The sequence below is a fragment of the Ranitomeya variabilis genome, chromosome 5 (assembly GCF_051348905.1).
Source record: "Ranitomeya variabilis isolate aRanVar5 chromosome 5, aRanVar5.hap1, whole genome shotgun sequence".
NCBI lineage: Eukaryota > Metazoa > Chordata > Amphibia > Anura > Dendrobatidae > Ranitomeya > Ranitomeya variabilis.
In genome coordinates this window covers 475372221-475394994 of record NC_135236.1, presented here as the reverse complement: position 1 = coordinate 475394994, position 22774 = coordinate 475372221, and the positions used below count along the sequence as shown (strand labels likewise).

The 22774-nt window shown below is 43.1% G+C and overlaps 1 protein-coding gene across 1 annotated transcript in view; it reads left to right on the top strand.

Annotated features, from left to right (window-relative positions):
- OTOGL (otogelin like) overlaps positions 1–22774 on the top strand; it is a 332429-nt gene that overhangs the window by 35649 nt on the left and 274006 nt on the right. The window contains exons 11-15 of the mRNA XM_077262892.1: positions 183–291; positions 780–826; positions 11564–11709; positions 20724–20847; positions 22231–22408. Of these exons, the coding sequence (XP_077119007.1) occupies positions 183–291; positions 780–826; positions 11564–11709; positions 20724–20847; positions 22231–22408 (604 nt within the window). The remainder of the gene's footprint in view (positions 1–182; positions 292–779; positions 827–11563; positions 11710–20723; positions 20848–22230; positions 22409–22774) is intronic.

The following is a 22774-nucleotide window of genomic DNA, read 5'->3' as shown; positions in this document are numbered from 1 at the left end:
AAGGTATAGGGCATTATTTAGACATATACAAAATTTGCAGGATAATTATATTAGCAGGTCATTTTTAACTCTACCATAAATATTAGAAGTACAAGTATTTAGTAAAAATAATACAATTTTGTAACATACACTTACTTATATGGAGTTTAAAAAGATATTCTCCACTTTTCTTCTTGAACCAGGGCTGATCCTGGACAATGGTTCCTGTGTTTCTGTTACTAGCTGTCCTTGCATTTACCATGGAACAGCCTACCCAGCGGGTTCTAAAATTGAACAAGAATGCAGCATGTGGTAATTATTACATTCGTTGTTTTTTTTTTGCCTGCAGTATTTTTCGCCATCATATTTTGTAATGCTCTATACAGACATATTGTCCCCGATTCAGCTTTGAAATGGTGTTGTGCCAAAATGTAGCGACTTTTGGATTTTCAAAATAGTTTCTCCCAGCTATGGCGAAGTGGCTGGATCTGGGATATGATGGGGGCTCGATGGGGCATGACACCACATCTCATCTAATTTATGACTGGAGTGAGATTTCTCGTGCAACGCCCCCTCATCAAGACCGATGTGAAAATCACCAGTCTTGATGAATCAAAGCCATATTGTTATCACTCACATCAGTCTCTTCCTTGAAGAGCTTGCAGTCTTATTTTCTTACATACACACAAGGCCCAATGACATAGAAGCTAGTTAATCTATTAGTATGCTATTAGATACATTTTGATAACACAACATTGATACTTACATTTCTGATTTTTGCATGTCCATTTTTCTGTCAGTATTTGCACTGGTGGTGTTTGGAACTGCACAGAACACGAATGTCCAGGTAAGTTTTTAAGATTATGAATTAATCAGATCAGCGAAGATCATGTCCCCTAGAAAATATATGTCTCTTGACACAAATGAAGTATATGTAAACAATGTGTAGGCACTTCTTTTATTAGAGACTTGTTTGACTTTTCAAAGAAAGAACCTTTTCTGGTGGGCACACATAATGACGCTCAGTTCTTGTTAACTCAAGTGTCCATCAGAATATTGGCGATGAGTGATCCTATACCGAGGTTGGCAGTCCAGATTGTTTGCAAGTAGATACTGGTAGCACTGTTATTTACATTCCTTCTTATATAGCGCCATTAATTCCACAGCGCTTTACAGGAATAATCATCGCTGTCCCCATTGGGGCTGTGACAAAGTCACTGGTAATGTAATAGAGGGGAGATATGTGTCACTGCGCTTAATGGCATCAGTGATATGAAACCAGAGTGCTTTCCTCCAGCACACTACAAGTTGTGAGGGTTAAGTTAAAGTTGCATAATGGGCTGGTTTCATGTGGATCACATAGAGCAGGAGTGAGGGGGTCCACCATATCTTCGCATGCAGAGCTGACATGACCTGTGTAATGTCATAGTCATGGGGTCAGTCACATGATGGAAAGAGTCACATGGTCTTGGGTTTAAGTAAATGGACTCTACAGGCAGCCTGAGTTCAGCAAGACTGGAGAGAGGATTCTCCAATGGTTTGTGTTTTGTAGAGGATAGACTGAACCTGTGTTGCCCCAGTGCGGTATGCCACCCGCAATGTATGGGCTGTGTTGCAGCGTTTTTATTTTTCTTTGTTGTTTTCCTGTTTTAGCCTGAAAGGCTGAGTTTATTTTCCCTCATGTTGGTTTATGCCGCTTAATAATAAACCAATCCAGGATTTACAGAGACGGTGATCTAATTTTCTACCTCCGTATACTGCCACGTGAGTTGAACTGCCACAAGTGGTGGGGAATGCAGGCAACGTTTCGGGAACACCAGTAGCAGCCGTGGCCAAACTGCATGTCCTGGGTAAAGGAGGCCACAAGCCAGCGAAGGACATCAGGCAAAATGGAGGACCTGCTCAAGCATCTGGTGAGAATGCAGCAGCAACAACAGCTGGCACATCAGGAGACGAATAAGTTGCTTATCCAGCAAATGCAACAGCAGCAGCAACAGCTTCAGGACCAGTTCAGGCAACAACAGCAACAGATCAAGTTGTGTGCCGAGGCGGTTCGTGGGAGACCGGAAGCCCATTCCACAAGTCCAGATGATGGCATGCATGTCTGGAAGGCGTTAAGACGAGCGATGCAGAAAATTACACCGGGTGATGATATAGAGGCATTTCTGACTGTTTTTGAGTGGGTAATGGAGCGAGAGAGATTGCCTACAGACCAGTTCGTAGAGGTGTTGGCCCCCTATGTAACTGGTGAGCCCCAGCAGGCTTATTATGACTTGGTTTACAAGATGCCCAGGAATATGCCAAACTAAAAACTAAGATAGTGGCACGCTCAGGAGTGACTATATCTGTCCAAGCACAAAGAGTTCATCACTAGGCATATTGCAGTGATAAACCTCCTCGTTCCAAAATGTTCGACTTGCTGCATCTGGTGCAGAAATGGTTGCAGCCGGAGTCCTCCACCCCAGACCAGAGAGTGGAGCGGGTTGTAATGGACAGGTTTATCTATTCCCTTCCAAGGTCAGTACAGACATGGGGTGTCCAGGGTATCCCCAGAATGTGGATGACCTGGTCGGCCTAGGAGAAAGGTACCAGGTGGTCAAGAGGTCCTTAAAGAAGCCGGGTGGTTGTGCATCTGTATACTGGAGTACCCAGCGGGAGCCCGAATGCCAAAAGAGGGGTAGCAGAGCCACCACTGGGGAAAGTCCGAGGTCCGAGGTCTCAAGGAGCAGTTGAAAGGTTGCAAAAGACTGCTGGTAAAGACCTGATCTGTTGGTGGTGTCTCGGTCCTGGACACATAGCCACCCATTGTCCTTTGTCTTTCTAGGCAGGCGCTGTTCGTATTTTGCTTATCCTGCCTGCAGTATGGACCAGCAGCCAAGAGATGGGTCGTAGTCATGTCCCATGACCATAAATGAGGTGCTGGTGTCAGAACTATTGGACTCATGGAGTTTGGTGACCCTGATAAGGGTCACACTCCCCCACCAGTTCATTCCAAGGAAGCACTTAGCCGTCCCCTGTATCCACAGCGATGCCAAGGACTACCCCATCGCCAGAGTGTATTTATAAAAAAAAAAATTCCATGAGGTCGGTGTTGTGAGAGACTTACTACATCCCGTGATAATGGGGCGGGACTTCAGCCTTTTTTGGGACTTGTGGGGAAAGGCTTGGATGCTAAGTGATTCAGACAGATGCCAACTCAACCCTGATCAATTCCCGTCACAGCCAGAGGTGGAGGAGTTCACCTTGTGTGTCCTGGCAGGTGACGAGGATGAGACAGTGGTCAGTGAGGCCAAGGTTCCTGATATGGGGGTTTCTTGTTAAAATTTTGGTTCTGCTCAGATGCGGGATCTTACCCTAAAAAGTGCATTAAAAAATGTGTCTGTGATAGATGGGGTTGCTCAAAAGCCGGGGGCTGACACCAGGTTCCCACACTTTGCCATTAATGGTGAGTTACTGTAACAGGTAAACACACTAAGGGGAGGGGAGATAGTGGAGCAGCTCTTGGTTCCCGGTCCCTACCGGTGGAGGGTTTTAGACATGGCCCATTCACATGTTTTGGGGGGACATCTGGGAGTAGAGAAAACACAGGAAAGAATAATTCAGAGGTTCTATTGGCCAGGATGTTATCGGGAGATCTTAAATTATTGTAGGTCCTGCCCCACCTGCCAGATACCCACCCCCTCTACTCATTTCCAAAGTCCCCTAGTTCCTTTACCGGTGATAGAGGTCCCATTTGAGAGGATTGCCATGGATCTAGTGGGTTATCTAGTTAAATCTGCACAAGGGTACCAATACATCTTGGTGGTCATGGACTATGCGACCTAGTACCCTGAAGCAGTACCACTAAAAAACTCTTAGGCCAAGAGTATCGCCCGGGAACTTGTTCATATTTTTGCATGGACGTGTCTGCTGAAGGAGATATTGTCAGACCAGGGAACCCCTTTCATGAGCAAGGTAATGAGGGAGTTGTGTAAGGTTCTTCAGATTGCCCAGCTGCGAACCTCAGTCTACCATCCACAGGCAGATGGCCTAGTAGAGTGCATCAATAAGACCTTGAAGGTGATGCTAAAGAAAGTCATTGAGGAGGATGGTCAAGACTGGAACTATCTGCTTCCGTTTCTGCTCTTCTCAATCAGAGAAGTTCCACAAAATTCTACTGGCTTCTCGCTGTTTGAGCCCCTGTACAGTATGGTCGATATCTGCGAGGTCTCCTGGACATCGCCAAGGAAACCTGGGAAGCCGAGGTCACGCCACACTGGAGCATATTAGAGCATGTCGCCCAGTTACAGGAGAGGATGGCAAAAGTGATGCCAATCGCGAAGGAACATCTTCTCCAGGTGCAAGAGGCACAGGCAAGGGTATATAACCGTTCAGGGAGAGTGAGGCAATTCCAGCCTGGGGACCGCATTCTAGTTCTTATCCCCACGGTGGAGAGCAAGTTACTAGCCAATTGGCAAGGCCCATATGAGTTGGTGGAAAAACTGAGCGAGGTACACCAGCCATGCCGAAGGAAGCCGCACCAAATATACCATGTGAACTTTCTCAAGTCATGGCAAGATTGGAAGTCGTTGGAAACCCCTTGCCTGGGAGCCAATCGCAAAGCCACAGTGGATGATGTCTCCGTTGGAGAGACTCATGCCGGCCCAGAGACAACAGCGTCGGGAACTGTTGCAGCAGAACTGTGACCTGTTCTCGGAGTTGCCAGGGCATGCACAGGTGGTCGAGCATGATATGTTGACAGAGCCACATGTAAGGGTGAACCTCAGGCCCTATAGAATTCCCGAAGCATGTCGGGAGGTGAAGAAGATGTTAGACCTTGGGGTGATTGAAGAGTCGAAAAGTGGATAGTTGAGTCCCATCGTCCTCCTGCCGAAGCCCGACGGGGAGTGGCGGTGTTGCAATGATTACTGCAAACTGAATGAGGTCTCCAAATGTGATGCGTATCCGATGCCCCGGGTGGATGAACTCATTGAGAGACTGGGAACCGCAAGGTACATTATAACCCTCGACCTAACAAAGGGCTACTTGCAGATCCCCATGTCCAAGAGTGCCAAGGATAAGACAGCCTTCTCGATGACTGATGGGTGTTTCCAATACACCAGAATGCCCTTTGGACTAAGGGAGCTCCAGCAACCTTCCAGAGAGCTATGGATTTGGTCCTGGCTCTGCATAAGATGTATGCTGCCACATACCTAGATGACATTGTGGTCTTCATCCGTGACCCTGCTAAGGGGCGTCCAATGAAAGATGAGATAATGGTGCGTGGTGTAGGTCGCGGTGAATAACGAGGACACAGGGTTGCAGTCTCTTTACCTCTTTACTGAAGGCTTCAGGATCCTCAATCCAGAGTACTGTTAACAGGGCTGGTTGAGACCGGCCGGTCCGAAGGCACCTCCAGAGTTCCCTTTGCAGGTGGAAATCTGTGCCTACCTTCTAGCGCCTGTGTGTTGTAGTACTTCCCTGCTGAGCACCACGGGATAGTCCTCACAACTGTTATATCTGTTTCTGATGTTCTTTCTCACAACTTATATCTGTTCTGATGTTCTTCTCCGTCCCCCAGATGATATGGCTAGGACGCACCCGTATGACAGGTAGGCCTGGAGTTCTTCCGGGACCCTAGTGACGCCCTTCTCCCACAGTTGCCCCCTATGTCTGCTTAGGTGATTTAGGTGAGACAGCCAACCTATAATTAACTGTCCTGCCGTTGGTTTGAAGTAATGCTTGGAGCCCAATACTTCCTCGGCGTTCCGGCCACCGGCTATGCGCCTCAGTAGGATGTTGCCTCGATCTTACGGCACTACTACTACTGGTGTTATCTCCTTTTTGCTGTGATCTCGTTTCTCACTCTCCACAATAAACCTCGCTTCTCGTCCTTTCTTGAGATACCGCTGCAATGTCGTGCAGGCGTGGTTCCTTAACGCTCTGTCTTGTTCGCTAGGCCTCTGTCAGGATCCCACCCCTGACAGGGACCCCCCTGAATCTTTCCCCTGCAACACCCCCTGCCACAGGATGTTGCCTGGTTCCAACCCAGTCAGCTTCTGTCTAACTTCCTATCCAACCCCCAGTTTTACCAGATTGTGAGGAGTGGCCTAATACCTAGTACCCTTTGCTCCCCCTGGAGGCCAGACTGTGAAGTGTATTGGTGTCTGTGATACCTGGTCAGGTGAACTCCTTAAGTGCCATCAGATGTACCATCACTCCCCTTAGCGGCGGAGCGTCAGTACTGCAACGACCAGGACTCTGGGGGGCTGCAGATGCATTGATGAATGCGGGGTTCACCATAAACCCCCATAAATGTGCCATAGGAAAAGAAGAGGCCAAATACCTAGGCTATGTCGCTGGGAGGGACGAAATCAAGCCCCAGATAAACAAGATTGAGGCGATCCAGGAATGGCCACAGCAACTTTCCAAGAAGCAAGTGAGAGCGTTTCTTGGAATTGTGGGTTACTACCTGCAGTTTATCCCAAGGTTCGCCATGATTGCTGTGCCGTTGATGGACTTCCTTCAAGGCACAAGATCATTGTTGATAAAATGGTTTGCTAAGACTGAGATGGCTTTCCAGGAGCTGAAGCAGGCTCTGTGTGAACATCTGGTTCTGGTTCTGGTTGCACCAGACTTCAGCAAGGAGTTCGTGGTCCAGACAGATGCGTCAGAGTTTGGCTTTGGGAGCCGTGCTGTCTCAGGAAGTGAATGAGGAGGAGCATCCCATCCTGTATCTGAGCCAGAAGCTCTTTTCATGTGAGAGAAACTATGCCATCGTCAAGAAGGAGTGCTTGGCCATAAAATGGGCTGTAGATACCCTGAGGTACTACCTGCTAGACAGTAGGTTTAAGGTGGTATCTGACCATGCCCCTCTGAGGTGGTTTAGGGAAAAGAAGGGTAAAATGCTCGGTTAACTAGATGGTTCTTATGCCTCCAAGATTTCACTTTTCACGTCGAGCATAGGCCAGGAAACTTGCACGGGAACGCAGATGTCGTGTCCTAACCCCCCTGCTTAGTGAGTGAAGGTGCCAAAACCCCCGGCTTTGGGCAGGGGGGGTATATGTGACAAAGTCACTGGTAAGGTAATAGAGAGGAGATATGTTTCACTACATTTAATGGCATCAGTGATATGAAACCAGAGTGTGTTCCTCCAGTACACTACGTGTTGTGAGTTAACGTTGCATAATAGGCTGCTTTCATGTGGACCTTCATAAAGCGGGTGGGAGGAGGTCCACTTTATCTCCACATTCAGAGCTGACAGGACCTGTGTAATGTCATAATCATGTGGTCAGTCACATGATGGAAAGAGTCACATGGTCTGGAATTTAAATAAATGGACTCTACAGGCAGTCAGGGTTCAACAGGACTGGAGAGAGGAGTCTTCAGTGGCTTTGTGTCTGTTCGAGGATAGACTGAACCTGTATTGCCCCAGAGCAGTATGCCACCCGCAACGTATGGGCTGTGTTGCAGCGGTTTTGTTGTTCTTTGTTGTTTTCCTGTTTTAGCCAGAAAGGCTGAGTTTATTTTCCCTCGTGTTGGTTTATGCAGCTTAATAATAAACCAACCCAGGATTTAAAGAGACGGTGTTCCTATTTTTCTACCTCCATATACTGCCACATGAGTTGAACTGCCACAGGGATCACAATCTAAATTCCTTATCTGTATGATTTTTGAGTGTGGGAGAAAACCGGAGAATCTGGAGGGAACCCACGCAAACACTGGGAGAACATACAAACTCCTTGTAGATGTTGTCCTTGGTGGGATTTGATTCCATGACCCTAGTACTGCAAAGGAACAGTGCTAATCACTAAGCAACTAACCATAATAGGCTGGAGTGTCTTTGCAAAGAAATGTCAATCCATTTTATTTTGAAGGTAATACTATGGTTGGAACTTTAATAGTGGCAATGGGGAGATTTACCTGTCTTAGGCCGAGGTTATATGAGTGTATGTTCTCTCATCTGAGAGATTTGGGCCAATTATGTAAATGACTCTTGGCTCAAACTCTGTCAGAGTTTGATCAAAGTGTCATCTTAGTGTGATCCGATTCTCTCAGATGAGTGATTTGTCTCACAGGTGTGGAAAAGACGGAGAATTTAATATCTCCTTCTTCTTTATTGTGACATCTGTGTGCAGTCTAATGTTTTACACGCACCCAGAGACTTTTATGGGAATGTGTGATCCGATTTTGCAGGGCTACTCAGCATGCTGCGATTTTTTTTTCTGCCTAATCATCAAGTCATGAGAAAATAATTGCGGATTGGCACTGCCCCATAATATAACATCGGGCCGAGTGCTATCTGATAAAACTTTGTATAGCCCAGGGCAGTGTTATACACTCAAGTGAGCGAGCCCTTATAGTAAGAATTTCTTTTGTTGCCCTCAGCACTAAGAACTAAACTTTTATATGAATATATTCTAATTGGTTGCGATGGGCAACAAAGGTCAAATGTCTTAATTAATCTCACCCAATATCACTGAGGAAGCAGGAGGACATAATCTTCACTTGTTCAATAAGGGGGACATGAGTGTCAATGAGGAACAGTTGCTGACATAATCTTCATTTGCTAAAATGGGGGGACATCATCTTGGCTTGATGCAATTATTCTAACCTCAATATCTTGTAAAAAATATGATAATTATTTTTATATTTGCAGATTTGTAATTGTGTTTTCCCAGCATAACATGAAAATATGCTAATTTTAATCTTACTTAATTTCATCACTGTTATCATTTAATTGCTATACTGTTTGCAAAGCAAATTGATGGGCTATACTTAAAGAAGCACTACATCTTAATATATTGCAATTATATTATATAGCACTGTACATTTACAATTGCTCATTTTGCTTTTCTACCCAGCTAATTCTTCTGTTTTCTATTATGTCTATGACATTATGTGATTAGCTTCTAAGCTCTACAGTATGTAGAAACAGGAGGTCAATTTACCCTGTATGGCTCATAGCTCAAAGCCAAAGTCTATGGTGAGGGGAAGAGCAGAGCAGTTGTGTCAGGAGGTGAAGATTTCTGCAGAGACAAGAGACTTCCTGTTTCTACATAGAACATGGAAAACAGGTGAATTAGCTGGGTAGAAAGGCAAAATGAGCAATTGTAAGTACACAGTGCTAGATAATATGACGATTGCAATATATTAAGAGGATAAAAACTTTTATGGGAGGAGTGCTTATTTAACTGTCAGCTCATTCACTAAAATAGCATAAAATAGAAAAGTTTTACCTCAAAAATGTCAGTTTGGGTTTCATTTACAGTAGAGGCAGAGGGAACCTGCCTGTAGACATATAGTATTTCCATACTGTCTCATATCCAACAGGACTGTCCCACATTGGGGGGGAAATGTGCCATTGCCCTGGGAGGTCAGGACCATGACCCGACTTCAGCTGTGTCCACAATTGAAGTCAGGACACTCTATGTAATGCGGCAATGCCTCCTGGTCTAGGGGCCGGACTGGGACTTAAATTCAGCCTTGGCATTTGAAAGAACAGTACTGTCCCTGCCTCTTTCCTCACATAGGAGTCTCTATTACTAATATTACCCTGCCTGAAGAAAATCAAGATTTACTACAATGTCAATATTATCAATAATGTTGCTGTATTAGATTTAATAGTAATAATAATAATAACAACAATAAAACCACAATAATAATATTGCAATATAGCAGACAATTACAGTACCACCAGCCCATAACCAAACATTACCATTATATACAGTAGTGATAATGCCACCATCATGATTATTAATCAAAACCACTGTACTAAGACTGATATTACCGCCATACAGTTACCATACAATAGTAATATTAATACTCCGCAGTCTATATATGTGTATACTGTAAATGTACTCACCAGTGGTATGCTTGTTGATTGCAGTCATTCATGTTCTATTTTCTTTTTCATTTGGCCTAGACTGCCATGAACATTGCCTCCACCCATACCACATTGCTGCAATATGTAATAGAGACATCTTTGGCTTTTCCAGCACCCTCCTTACATTCCTCCACCTCTACACAACCCATATAACCAGTGTCCTAAAAATAATAATGCCCCTTCTCTGCCCTAATATAGTAATAGTACCCAACGTTTTTGCCTTACAAAAAAAAACAGTGCCTCATTTGTGCCTTTACACAGTAATAATTTTCCCTCTTCCTCATAGTAATAATGTTCCACTGTGCTTTCTTATTATTTTATAGTACCCTATAGAAATAATGTTCCCCATTGTTCCTTAATAATAATCACCCTGACCCTACCTTAATATTAATCCCCCTTGAGACTTTATAATAAAAATGACCCCGTACCTCCTTATAATAATATTGACCTCCAAAAAATGATCCCACACAGTATGATGGCCACACAAATCCCACACAAAGTATTATGCTCTACAGTACCCCACACATTAAGATGGTCACTACAACCCTAGACATACTATGAAGGTTACCACAGCACCACATACAGATTGATGATTACCACAGCCCCCCTTTCAGTTTGAAGACCCACAGCCACCCCACACAGTATGATGTCCCACAACTACCTCACATAGTATGATGTCCAACAACTACCCCACACATTATAATGTCCAACAGCTCCCCATACAGTATGATAACCCCTTAACCCCATACAGTATGATATCCCCCCACATTACCTCATGCAGTATGATATCACTCTCATTAATTCATATAGTATGATATCCATACAATCCATCTGCTAGTCTCAATAATGTAAGAAAAAACAAACAAAACAAAGTTTACTATTTCTTGTATCTCAGTAGGCAGTGCAATGCAGTGACCTGATCATGCCATCCGCATCCAGAAGGCATCCTGCTGGAGTAAGTGATGGAGCAGGGAGCCGGTGGCTCTGTGCTCCACCACAGCTATTAATGGAATCAGTTTCATGATGACTGCTCTCCTGATTGTGCAGGCAGACTGCCATGCTTTTTCAGTTCCTCCTTGGAGGAAAGGCTGGTGTATGTAATCAAAACATTTAAAAGGGTTGTCATCACTTTCTAAAATTTTCTTTATCTTGGCAGGGTAGAATGAAATGGTTAATGGGTATGGCTAGGGATGTGGATAAGGACTAGTGATGAGCGAGTGTACTCGTTGCTCGGGTTTTCCCGAGCACACTCGGGTGACCTCCGAGTATTTATGACTGCTCGGAGATTTAGTTTTCATCCCGGCAGCTGAATGATTTACATCTCTTAGCCAGCTTGATTACATGTGGGGATTCCCTAGCAGCCAGGCAACCCCCACATGTAATCGCTCATCACCAATAAGGACGTGGCCTAAAATTTTGCCAAAATGCATAATCTGTCCCACTTTTTCTTCTTTCAAGGTCGGAAGATATGCTGTAGGCAGCCATAACTAAAAGACTCTTACTCCCTAACATCCCATCCCTGCAGGTCTATTCTCATTCAAGACAATAAAAAGTCGTAATAATGATGTGAATGCTCTACCTTGGAGCTCTTTAAATACAAATCTAGTACTATCGAAAGTAATTGTAGTAAAAAAAATAAGAGTACCAAAAATCCTTTTTTAACCATTTTTAATGTGAAACTTACACTTTGAGGGAAAAAACCTCTGTTTTCTTTTACAGCCGAGTGCTCTGTGGTTGGCGATTCTCATTTCACAACTTTTGATGGTCGTTATTTCACATTTCTGGGCTTGTGTCAGTACATTCTAGTTAAAGGAATTGGAAAAGATAAATTTACAATTACGTTACAGAAATCTTCTTGTGAGCAGGTAAAGGCATCGTTTCTAAAATTACTATTTGTTATAACACCAATTTGCCTGTTGTGTGTAGAATTAGGGTGCTGTTACTTGTTTTTAGCTGAGCTGCTTTAAAGGGGTTGGCCAGTCTAAATTGATAAGTCTGTAGTTTCTCTGTTTGATTGCAGACATTTGAATCCCCCCAGCACACACACTTTGCGATGCGAGGATTCCTCAATTTCTGACCCGGGACCAGAGGGCACGCATGCGTTATACATTCTCCTAGCCAGGGTCCGCCTAGTGGGCAAGGTCTCGTTCCATACACTTGTATTGAGGGAGGCCGAGCCCCATATAGTGATGCAGCTGTCCAGTGGGCGGCGTTTGGCCGGGAGAATGTTTTATGCATAAGTACCCATCGGCCCCGGCTCAGAAACTGGAGAATCCTTGCAGAACACATGGGGAGGATTCATAATTCCGCATTTCCATAAAGTGACTGCAGACTTTTCAATTTAGACCGGACAACCCCTTTAACTGCACTTCAGGGTTGAAGAGTCAAAAATAAGTCACAAAAGTCAGAACATACGCACAGCAAGTCATTTGACCTTGTTGTGCATATATTCATTCTTCTTGGCATTATTTAGCGCTGTTTCATGTGCGTTCCTGAAAAAGCCATTGTGTGCACTTATTGTTATAGAAGCTTTGCTGACGTCTAAGACGCATTGATTAAATAGTTCTGCCGTGAAAAAGATCAAGAAAAAATATCCTATTTTCTGATGCAGCAAATGCCACTTGCCTTTTGTATTATTGCTTTGCCATTCCATGAATATCTTTTGCATGGGTGCTCGAGAATCAGTTTCTATTACAACACAAACAGGTGTCTTAATAAAACACATCAATCTTCTGATTGGCAAGAAGCACTCCAATTTACCACCAAGCAGATGAATGAAGCCTCTCAGTTGTCCACTTGTACTCAAGACACTGTCTGAGTTGAGCATTGATAGAACATACAAATTTTAGGATGTCATCCAACTGAAGAGCTGCACTCAATCCAACAAATAGTTTTACACAATTGGTCCTTTGTCTAGGACTAGATTACCTTCAAAGTCCTGGAATCTAAGCCCATACAGCAGGTATTTCGCTTTTTGGATCCAAGTGAGGCACTTATAGTGTGTGGATAGACGAACAGTTAAATAGATAGAATGATATTCCACCTAATCTCCCTGAGAATGCCCTTAAGAGAAATAATGCTTAAGGTTCTACGCATTCTTCATTCGGAAGTCAGTAAGAATTACTAATGAATTTATAAATGATAGCATAGAATTATCACATCCAAGCTATGTTTACATGGGATGGTAATCATAAAATACCTTCATTTACCGCCATTTATTGATTTTGAAGATGGCCATTTATTCTTAAATCTGATACTGATGACTTCTGTAAAATAAACATGCATTTGCAGTACCCACACCAATCAGCGAATGCCTATTGCCATGCTTCCTGGAAGAACACAATGTTTTAGCCAGGACAGGACACTGTGTAGTGGCCATTCTTGGGTACTGCAGCTCAGCTCCTATTGAAGTATATGGGAGCTAAAATGCAGTACTCAAGAATGGCCACTAGACAGTGTATGGAACAGTGGTGTACTTCCAGTAGCCAGTGGCTGATTGATGACAGACTTCCCCCCCAAATCTATTATTTATGATTTATCCTGAATATAATACCTCAGACACCTTTAATGATTCTTTTAGTGGTGTAGATATGAGAGGTGCAAAGTAGAAGTCACAGCCTGGCCCTGGTTTCTGAGGGGACTCAAAGTCCTCTATACCACATCAGAGGAACAAGTAAAAAAAGATACAAGTGTAAGCAGGTTGCAGGATGCACTGACAGACAGAAGGCAGAGCAACGGTTATCAAATATAACAGTTTTAATTTAATAGGGGGTCATCTCCTCGCAGGGAAGTGCAGGGTTAAATGGGGAGAATAACGATTGTAAAGGATATGCAGAGTTAAGGAACAATGAATCAGATAACGACAGTTCTTGTGAATGACTTAATGAGGCAGTAGCTCCCCAGACTGTGAATTCTGCTGGGAAGTCAATAGCGCCAACAATGGCTGGCGCGGTGCTTGTAAAACAAGGTTTAGCTGGTAACGGTGGGGCATCTTCTGGCGGCAGCGGTCGGTGTCCGGTACCTTCCGCTGAGCCCCTAGTCCATGAACATATGCGGCCAGAGTAAACAAGGCCGCAACACAATCAGGGTCTCCCGTGGGTGGGAAGGTATATGCTGGTAAGGTGGGCTGAAAATGTCTGCCCAGTAACCAGTTTGCTCTTTGCAGCACGTGAGCTGTATTCATGGTCACAAAGCACACGGCACCTCGATCTCTGCCAGCTATCAGGCGCGCTGCACTTCTCACTCTGTGCTGCGTGCTGCCTGTTCCCACCAACATCGCTGGAGCGATGTTTCTCCAACGAGGTCCTGCAGACCACGGTCTGATAACGAGGGCAGCAGCGAACAGTCCTGAACTCTGCATCTTACAAATGTGCCTTTTCTGGGGCGGCTGTGTGCTGGTGTTTGTAGCCAAGAGGGGGGCAATAACCGTGGTCCCTTCCTAGGCTATGAATCTCAGCCCACAGCTGTCTGCACAGCCTTTTCCGGCTATTAATTATAGGGGGACCCTACGTCATTTTTTTTGTCCCCCTATTTTAATAGCCAGTAAAGGCTAAATATACAGCTGCTGGCTTAGATTCATAGCCTGGGAAGCTCCATGGGTATTAACCCCTTCCTAGGCTACAAACATCAGTCCCCCAGTTGCTGGCTTTCCCTCTCTGGCGCAGAAAATTGCACGGGAGCCCACACCATAAAAGTCCCCTAATTTGCACACACACTATACTAATTGTATTGGTCATTGACATCTATATATCTAACTATTCTGCATGGAATTACTGTATGTAATCCATGTCTTCTATCCTATGGGAGTGGAGTCGGGTCCATATTCATTACTTTAATGAGCGGTACCATGTGACCGCTCAATACAGGAAGAAGCTGTCAGCGCCCAGAGAACCAGGGGCCTGCAGGGACCGAGGCAGGGGAGTATTATTAGACAGCTGCCGCTCCTCCTTCCCTGCCGAACCCTGGGAATGACTCAAGTATAAGCCGAGAGGGGCAATTTCAGCCTAAAAAAATGGGCTGAAATTCTTGGCTTATACTCGAGTATATACGGTATTAAGCCCGCCTTTATATTGTAAACACAATAAGGATGGGCTGCTCATTGGCCACTGCTGTGTACGTGCTCCCTAGGCCAAAATTTGTGAGCCAACCCCAGATATCTATTTAAAATGCAAAATAGTTGTAAGACAAATGTATGTATGAAGTAGCCAAGATAATTGTCTATAAAATGGTGTTCAAAGCAGTAGTTGATGGTGAGAGATGTAGCCTAAAAGTCATAAGTTCAAAACATTGTTACCCTTTTGGTCATCATTGTACTTGTACATCCTCCAATAGGTGCTGATGTGCAGAGAAGGCTCAGGAGTAGTGGAGTCCACTCCATACACAGCAGGTGTCGGCTGTGTTAGCAACTTCCTTTAACCCCTTCATGCCACAGCCCTTTTTTATGTTTTTTTGCATTTGTTTTTTGCTCCCCTTCTTCCCAGAGCCATAATGTTTTTATTTTTTTGTCAATGTGGTCATGTGAGGGCTTGTTTTTTGCTGGACTAGTTGTCCTTTTGAATGACACTATTGGTTTTACCATGTCTTGTAGTTGAAAATGGGAAAAAAATTCCAAGTGCGGTGCAATTTCAATAAAAGTGCAATTCCACAACTGTTTTTTTTTTTTTTTTTACCATGTTCATCAAATGCTAAAACTGACCTGCCATTATGTTTCCCCAGGTCATTATGAGTTCATAAATATCAAACATGTATAGATAGTTTTTTATTTAAATGGTGAAAAAAAAATCCAAAGATTGTTAAAAAAAATTGCATTATTTCCCAAGACCCATAGCGTCTCCATTTTTCGTGATCTGGGGCTTTGTGAGGGTTTATTTTTTGCATGCCGAGCTGACGTTTTTAATTGTACCATTTTGGTGTGGATACACATCTTTTCATCACCCGTTATTGCATTTTAATGACCCAAAAAAGTAATTCTAGGGTTTTGACTTTTATTTCACTGCGCCGTTTACCGATCGGATTAATTCTTTTTATAGCTTGATAGATCGGGCAATTCTGAACGTGGCGATACCAAATATGTGTATTTTTCTTAATTGTTTTATTTTGAATGGGGCAAATGGGAGGTGATTTAAACTTTTATATTTTTTAAATATTTTAAAAAACATTTTTTTTTACTTTTCACTTGCTTCAATAGTCTCCATGGGAGACTAGCAGCTGCAATAACCTGATCGCCTTTGCTACACCCAGGCGATGATCAGATCGCCTGTATGTAGCAGAAAAGCTCACTTGCTATGAGCACCGACCACCGTGCCGTGCTCACAGCAATCTGGCTATGACAACAATAGAGGTCTGCTGGAGACCTCTGGTTGTCATGCTGACCCTTCGGTGACCCGCATTCATGTGATGGGGTCACCTATGGGCGAGACTAGTGATGCGCTTCTTGCGCGATCATATTAAATGCCCCTGTCAGAGATTGACAGCGACATTTAACAGGTTAGCAGCTGCAGGTGGATCACGATTCCACCCACGGCTGTTAGGGACACATGTCAGTCGTTCAAAACAGCTGACAAGTGCAAGGAAAGATGTGGGCTCAGCGCTGGAGCCCACATCAAAGGGAGGGACATGGCATGCACAGTACATGTTATGCACATGTCGTGAAGGGGTAAACATTTGCTATTGGAGCTAGCTCCAATCACTGCTGCTTAACCATAAAGATGCAGCTGTCAATCTCTGACATCAGTATTTAAATTTTTGTAATCGCCATTCTTTGATATTTTCTTCTATTGCCCCCACACCCTCGAGGTGCAATTGTGGGGAGTTTCTGGACTATCGTGCTCATTGTAAATGTAATGCTGGAGGGCAAATGTAACGCTGATGGATGTGAAATCATTGCGCCATGGACTGAGCTTACCATGGAGGGGCGAGACTAAGCGACTACGTGATTTTCGCTAGAGCCTCTGGTGGTGAGGTTAGGCTTGGCTGCAGGTAATCACCAGGTACCACTCCGAGGCAGTCTTGGAAGGAAGGTCAGAGGCATGATAATGCTATACAGGAGGGAAAAGACAAAAACGTTGTCAGATGGTTCCAGGTTGGGGCAAGCAGCAAAGATTCAGGATACGTAGTCGAGCTTAGGAGCGGAGAGGTAAGACAGGAAAGAAGTAGGCAAACTAGGTAAGTAATGAAAGAAACAGAAACACACATGCACAAACAGATCACCAGCAGGACAAACAGGCTAGTAACCAACAAGGAGCGAGCAAGAAGTGGTGGGAGGAGCTGCCAGATATAGTCTGCTGAAACAGGATAGGCATTAAGGCAGGGAAACCTAATTTCTGCAACACACAGCAGTGTTAACTAACTGCAGAGACCAGCCACACCACCTAAGGCAAAGTGGAAAGTACCCTAAGATATAGCAATGCTCCAAGAGGCAAAACTCAGCAAGCAACTTGATTACCATGGTAAGTAGAGCAGCGCTGAGGAAACATACAGGTTACTGCCGTGACATTTCTCCCACAAAACTCAGCCTGTGACTGAGCTTCTTGGAAGAGCATTCATTTCTCTATATAGTGCAAAACTATGGTACTGTATGTAGTATCTTGCCAAATAATAGCAGGTTCAAGTTCATTTAAAGGGGTTGTGCCACAGCCCACGAACAAAAGTATATTTTAATAAACAGATCTTGGAATAAAAATAAACTCCACAATTGGACAACAAAATGTTCCTGCCCTGAGATAATCTTATAAAGGTATCCCTGCTATGTACTGTGTAATGGTTATTTGTAGAGATTGGCGTACACCTGGATGTTCGGGTCCAGTGGGTTCAGCCAAACAGTTACAAAAGTTTGAGTTCGGGTACCAGAATAGTACCCAGACCCCATTCACTTGAATAAGGGGCCTGAACATCTAATGTTTGCCACGCTGTAATGTGCATGACAGCACAGCAACACTGCTTCTGATTGGCGGTAAAATCATCAACGCCGGTCAGACAGCCATGGTTCCCATGCTGTCCAAAGATGGCATGAGCACGCAGCTGTGATTGGAGGTATAAAGTTTACTTCCTGTCACTGGTGTCAGCTGATTGGACTACTGCTCCCATCAGCCGACGCCTGCTGATGCTAATGACAGCGAGAGAAGGCAGCAGCTGATGGGAGTATTCATCAGCTGATGCACGCACTGCAAATAATTTTTTTTTTTAAATGGCGTGGGTTCTCCTGTATTTTTGATAACCAGGCAGGCAAAACTCACAGCTGGGGGCTACAACCCTCAGCTATCAGCTTCAGCAAGACTGGTTATCAAGAATAGAGGGGTCCCCACGACGATTTTTTAAAAATGATTTAAATAAATAATTTAAAAAAAAATGGCATGAGGTCAATGTCTGGCACTTTGCTCTTCCCACTTGCCCTGTAGGATGGCAAGTGGGTTTCATATTTGTGGGGTTGATGTCACCTTTGTATTGTCAGGTGACATCAAGCCCATGGATTAGTAATGGAGAGGCGTCTATAAGACACCTATCCATTACTTATCCTATAGTTGTATTGGAAATAAACACATAGACAGAATAAAGTCCTTTATTTGAAATAAAAGAAAACACACTTTTCCTTTTTTATTTAACAATAACAAACACAGTTATACTCACCTTATGCCCATTCCACCGAAGCTATAGTGTTCAGTAATAAAACAAAAATAAAACACGATAATATCCCTCACCTGTCCTTCGTTCCGTCCCACGCCGTCATCCATGTCTGACGGATAAACAGTTTTCAACCTGGACGGTGCCATGATGCAATTGTCTAAACAGCATCAGTGACTAGCGGTGACATCATCGAGGTTACTGCAGGTCACTGAGGCTGCATCCCCAGCTGGCAAATGAACTGCAGTGACTTCGGTGAGATCCCTGCTAGCACCGTGAGAAAATCTCAAGGTGCAGCGCTTAGCTGAGAGAGTTCACTGTAGTTCTCACAGAAATTTCTCACAGTGAACTGTGGTGAACTCTCTGAGCTCAGCGCTGTACTGTGAGAATTTAAATAAATAATTTAAAAAAATGACGTGGGTTACCCTGTTTTTTGTTAACCAGCCAGGCAAAACTCACAGCTGGGGGCTGAAACCCTCAGCTGTCAGCATTAGCAAAGCTGGTTATAAAGAATAGAGGAGTCCCCCTCTATAATTTAAAAAAAACGATGTGGGTCTCCCCCACTTTTGACAACCAGCCAAGCTAAAGCAGCCAGCTGGGGGGCTGGTATTCTTGCATCTGCCAGAATTGTTGCATATAATTAAAGTGCCTTTTCTGGGTGGCTGCGGGCAGCTATTTTTAAGCTGGGGGTTCAATATCCATGGCCCTTTACTATCTCGAGAATACCAGCCCCCAGCTTTCTGCTTTAGCTAGGCTGGTTGTCAAAAATGAGGGGAGCCTCACGACGTTTTTTTAAATTATTTATTTAAATAATTTAAAAAAAACAGCATGAGGACCCCTCTATTCTTGATAACCAGCCTTGCTGAAGCTGACAGCTGAGGGGTGCCCTCAGTTCTGAGACTGTCCCAGTCTCAAATCACTGACAGACTGAAAATATCCCTGTTTCACACCATCGATCTTCCCCTCGACTCTGAACATTTTCCCTGTCCCTGTTGACGAAAAATATCCCTACAGCACGGTGCTGCCATCACCATGTTTCACTGTGGGGATGGTGTTTTTGGGATGATGAGCTGTGTTGGCGCCATACATTTGGAGAGTCTCCCACATGTCTTTTGGCAAACTAAAAACGAGCCTTCAAATTTTTGTGGGTATGTAAAGGCTTTTCTCTGCCCATACTTCAATAAAGGCCAACTCTATGGAGTGTAAGGCTTATTGCGGTTGTATGGACAGATACTCCAGTCTTTGTTTGGGAACTCTGCAGTTCCTTCAGGATTACCTTTTGTGTCTGTGGTGCCTCTCTGATTAATGTCCTCCTTGCCTGGGCTGAGAGTTTTTGTGGTTGGCCCTCTCTTTTCAGTTTTATTGTGGTACCATGTTCTTTCCATTTGATAATGGATTTGATGGTGCTCCGGGAAATCATCAGAGATTGGGATTTTTTTTTTTATAACCCAACCCTTACTTGTACTTTTCTACAACTTTGTCCCTGACTTGTTTGGAGATCTCCTTGGTGTTCATGGTGTTGTTTGCTTAGTAGTGCCTCTTGCTTTATGCTGCGTCTGTGGCCTTTCACAGGTGGATTTCCTTTCACTAAGGATGTGACTTATGAAGGTAATTGCTCTCACCAAAAATTTTTAGGGGCTTCATCGCAAAAGGGGTTAATAGAAATGCACATTCCAATTTTTTAGTTATTTGATCCCATAAATTTCATGTGTACCTATATTTTTCTCACTTTACTTCATCAACTTAGTCTATTTAGTGCTGATGATGCATCACACACAAATCAGATGACAAAAATATTTAAACACAAGTTCTGTAACAAAATAAGTAAAAAGCCAAGGGGGAATACTTTTGCAAGTCACTGTATCTAAAATGTTCTACACTAATCATCCAAACTAAGTCCAGGTTTGTGGAGAATATATTATTATGTCAATCTATTTAATAAGTTGTCAAGAGGTGATAATAAGACAAGAAGACAATCTCCATTTTAATCTTCTTAGTGTCATTTAAAGTATGCAATGTAATGTTTATTACCGAGAAAGAAAGAAAAAACAAGCACTGGTACAATTAAGTAGCTACAAAGTTAACTTATACTAAACTCAACTGAACTATCTAAAATAATATAAGCATTTACTGGCAAAAAAAAGCTCACTGGGCTATCAGCTCCTTCACACAATATGTATCTACTAGATACCAATGTTCTAGTCATTGATGTAGATGTTATAAACTCACTTTGTAATGATTTGTCATTTTCCTTTTTTAGCATTCTGATCATACATGCATACAAGCAATCACGTTTGTGCTGGACGAGGATATTAATAAACAAGTTACTATCTTGAGAAATGGAGATGTTCACTTTGGTCCTAACCAAGGTCTTATGCTGAATGGTAATTGTTTTATGGAAATACTATATAAATAACACAAGTACAGTTGTGCTCAAAAGTTTACATACCCTGGCAGAATTTTTGCTTTCTTGACCTTTTTTCAGAGAATATGAATGATAACTCCAAAACTTTTTCTCCACTCATGGTTAGTGTTTTGGTGAAGCCATTTATTTTCAAACTACTGTGTCTTTTTAAATCATAATGACAACCAGAAACATCCATATGACTCTGATCAAAAGTTCACATACCCTGGTGATTTTGGCCTGATAACATGCACAAAAGTTGACATAAATGGATTTGAATGGCTACTAAAGGTAACATCCTCACCTGTGACCTGTTTGCTTGTAATCAGTGTGTGTGCATAAAAGCTGAGTGAGTTTCTGGGATCCAGACAGACTCTTGCATCTTTCATCCAGCCACTGACGTTTCTGGATTGTGAGTCACAGGGAAAGCAAAAGGACAAAAGGACAAAATAATAAAAAAAAGGAAAGCAAGCTATATTTCAGGTATTGAAATTCAAAATGGAAAAGACATATTCCATCCATGTCAAATAAGGCACATATTTCCAAAAATAGTCTCATGTTTAACTTAATATGTCATGTAACATAATTAAAATAAATTGAAACATTTAATATCACTCGTGACTTTGCATTTCTGAATGGCATACCAATATCAGAATGGCATACAGAGATCCAGAAGTTTTTTTAAAACATATTTTATTAAAATAAATAATAAACATGTTACTCACTTAGCAATTCAAAAACACTAGGGGGCACATTGTAGCATTGGTTTTGTGACTACACACGGATAAGCCATGAGGCTGGGTAGCCAAGAGGTCTGAGGTCAAAATCTAAAAGAGTATGCCATATATGTAGGGGTGAGATGAAGATGTAGTCAATAAACAGTCCGAGTTCAATATTCCAAGAAGGTAGTGGATCACGACAAAAGGGCTAGGCAAACGGATGGTCAAGACAAATCCTAGGTCGAGCAGCAAAGATCAGTGTACCAGACAAGGTGAACAGAGCAAGCTACACCTCATGAGCAAAGCTAATTGACAGCAATCATAGGCAGAGAGGTGGTTAAATAGCCAGGTAATTACTCTGAACAATAGACACATGGATTAAACCCCGTCACACCCTGGTCCTGATTGGACCGTTAAATTGTCACTCCAGACACTGACAGCTCAGCAAGCGCCAGCATTCGATTGGACAGAGCCGTCCAATCACCATATTGACAGCTCAGCACACCACATCCCTAGATTGGACAGCAGAACTGTCATTCACGGTATCCCTCAGCTAGGAGGAATTGTGACAGTTGCAATAAAACACACAAACATTACAGTAGGTGAATTTTCATCTATAATCTATTCTTGCTCTTTTCCTACAGGTGATATTGAGGTTAGAAATCTGTCCTCGATGTTTGTGCAGCTGAAGACTAAGTTTGGAATAAGAATTCAGTTTGCTAAAGGAGGCGACAGACTTTATATTCAAGCCAGCAGTTCCTGGAAGAGGAGGACATTGGGTCTCTGTGGAACATTTAATGGCAATCTAAGAGATGACTTTCTGTAAGACTATCTGACCTTTACTATCATCTTTAATAAATACTATTCAGAAATATATTCAAAAATTGTTCTGAAAAAACCCTTAAAAACAACACAACAACCAAGGAACAAAATCAAAACACATGACCCAAACCAAACAACTGTATTAATGAAAACTATAGAAATATTATAGAAGAAAAGTAGAATATAAAAGTGTTCCATCACAATACAAAACAGTTGGCCTTGTTTATTACCTAAATTGTTTGAATGTATGTGTACAAGGTGTCATTTAGATGCAGTCACCGAGTTTTCCCAGGTGAAGCATTCTAAGTGAGGTAAAGAGAGGTGACGGACGGTTTCTGCTAAACCCCACAAATTTATCTTACCTGT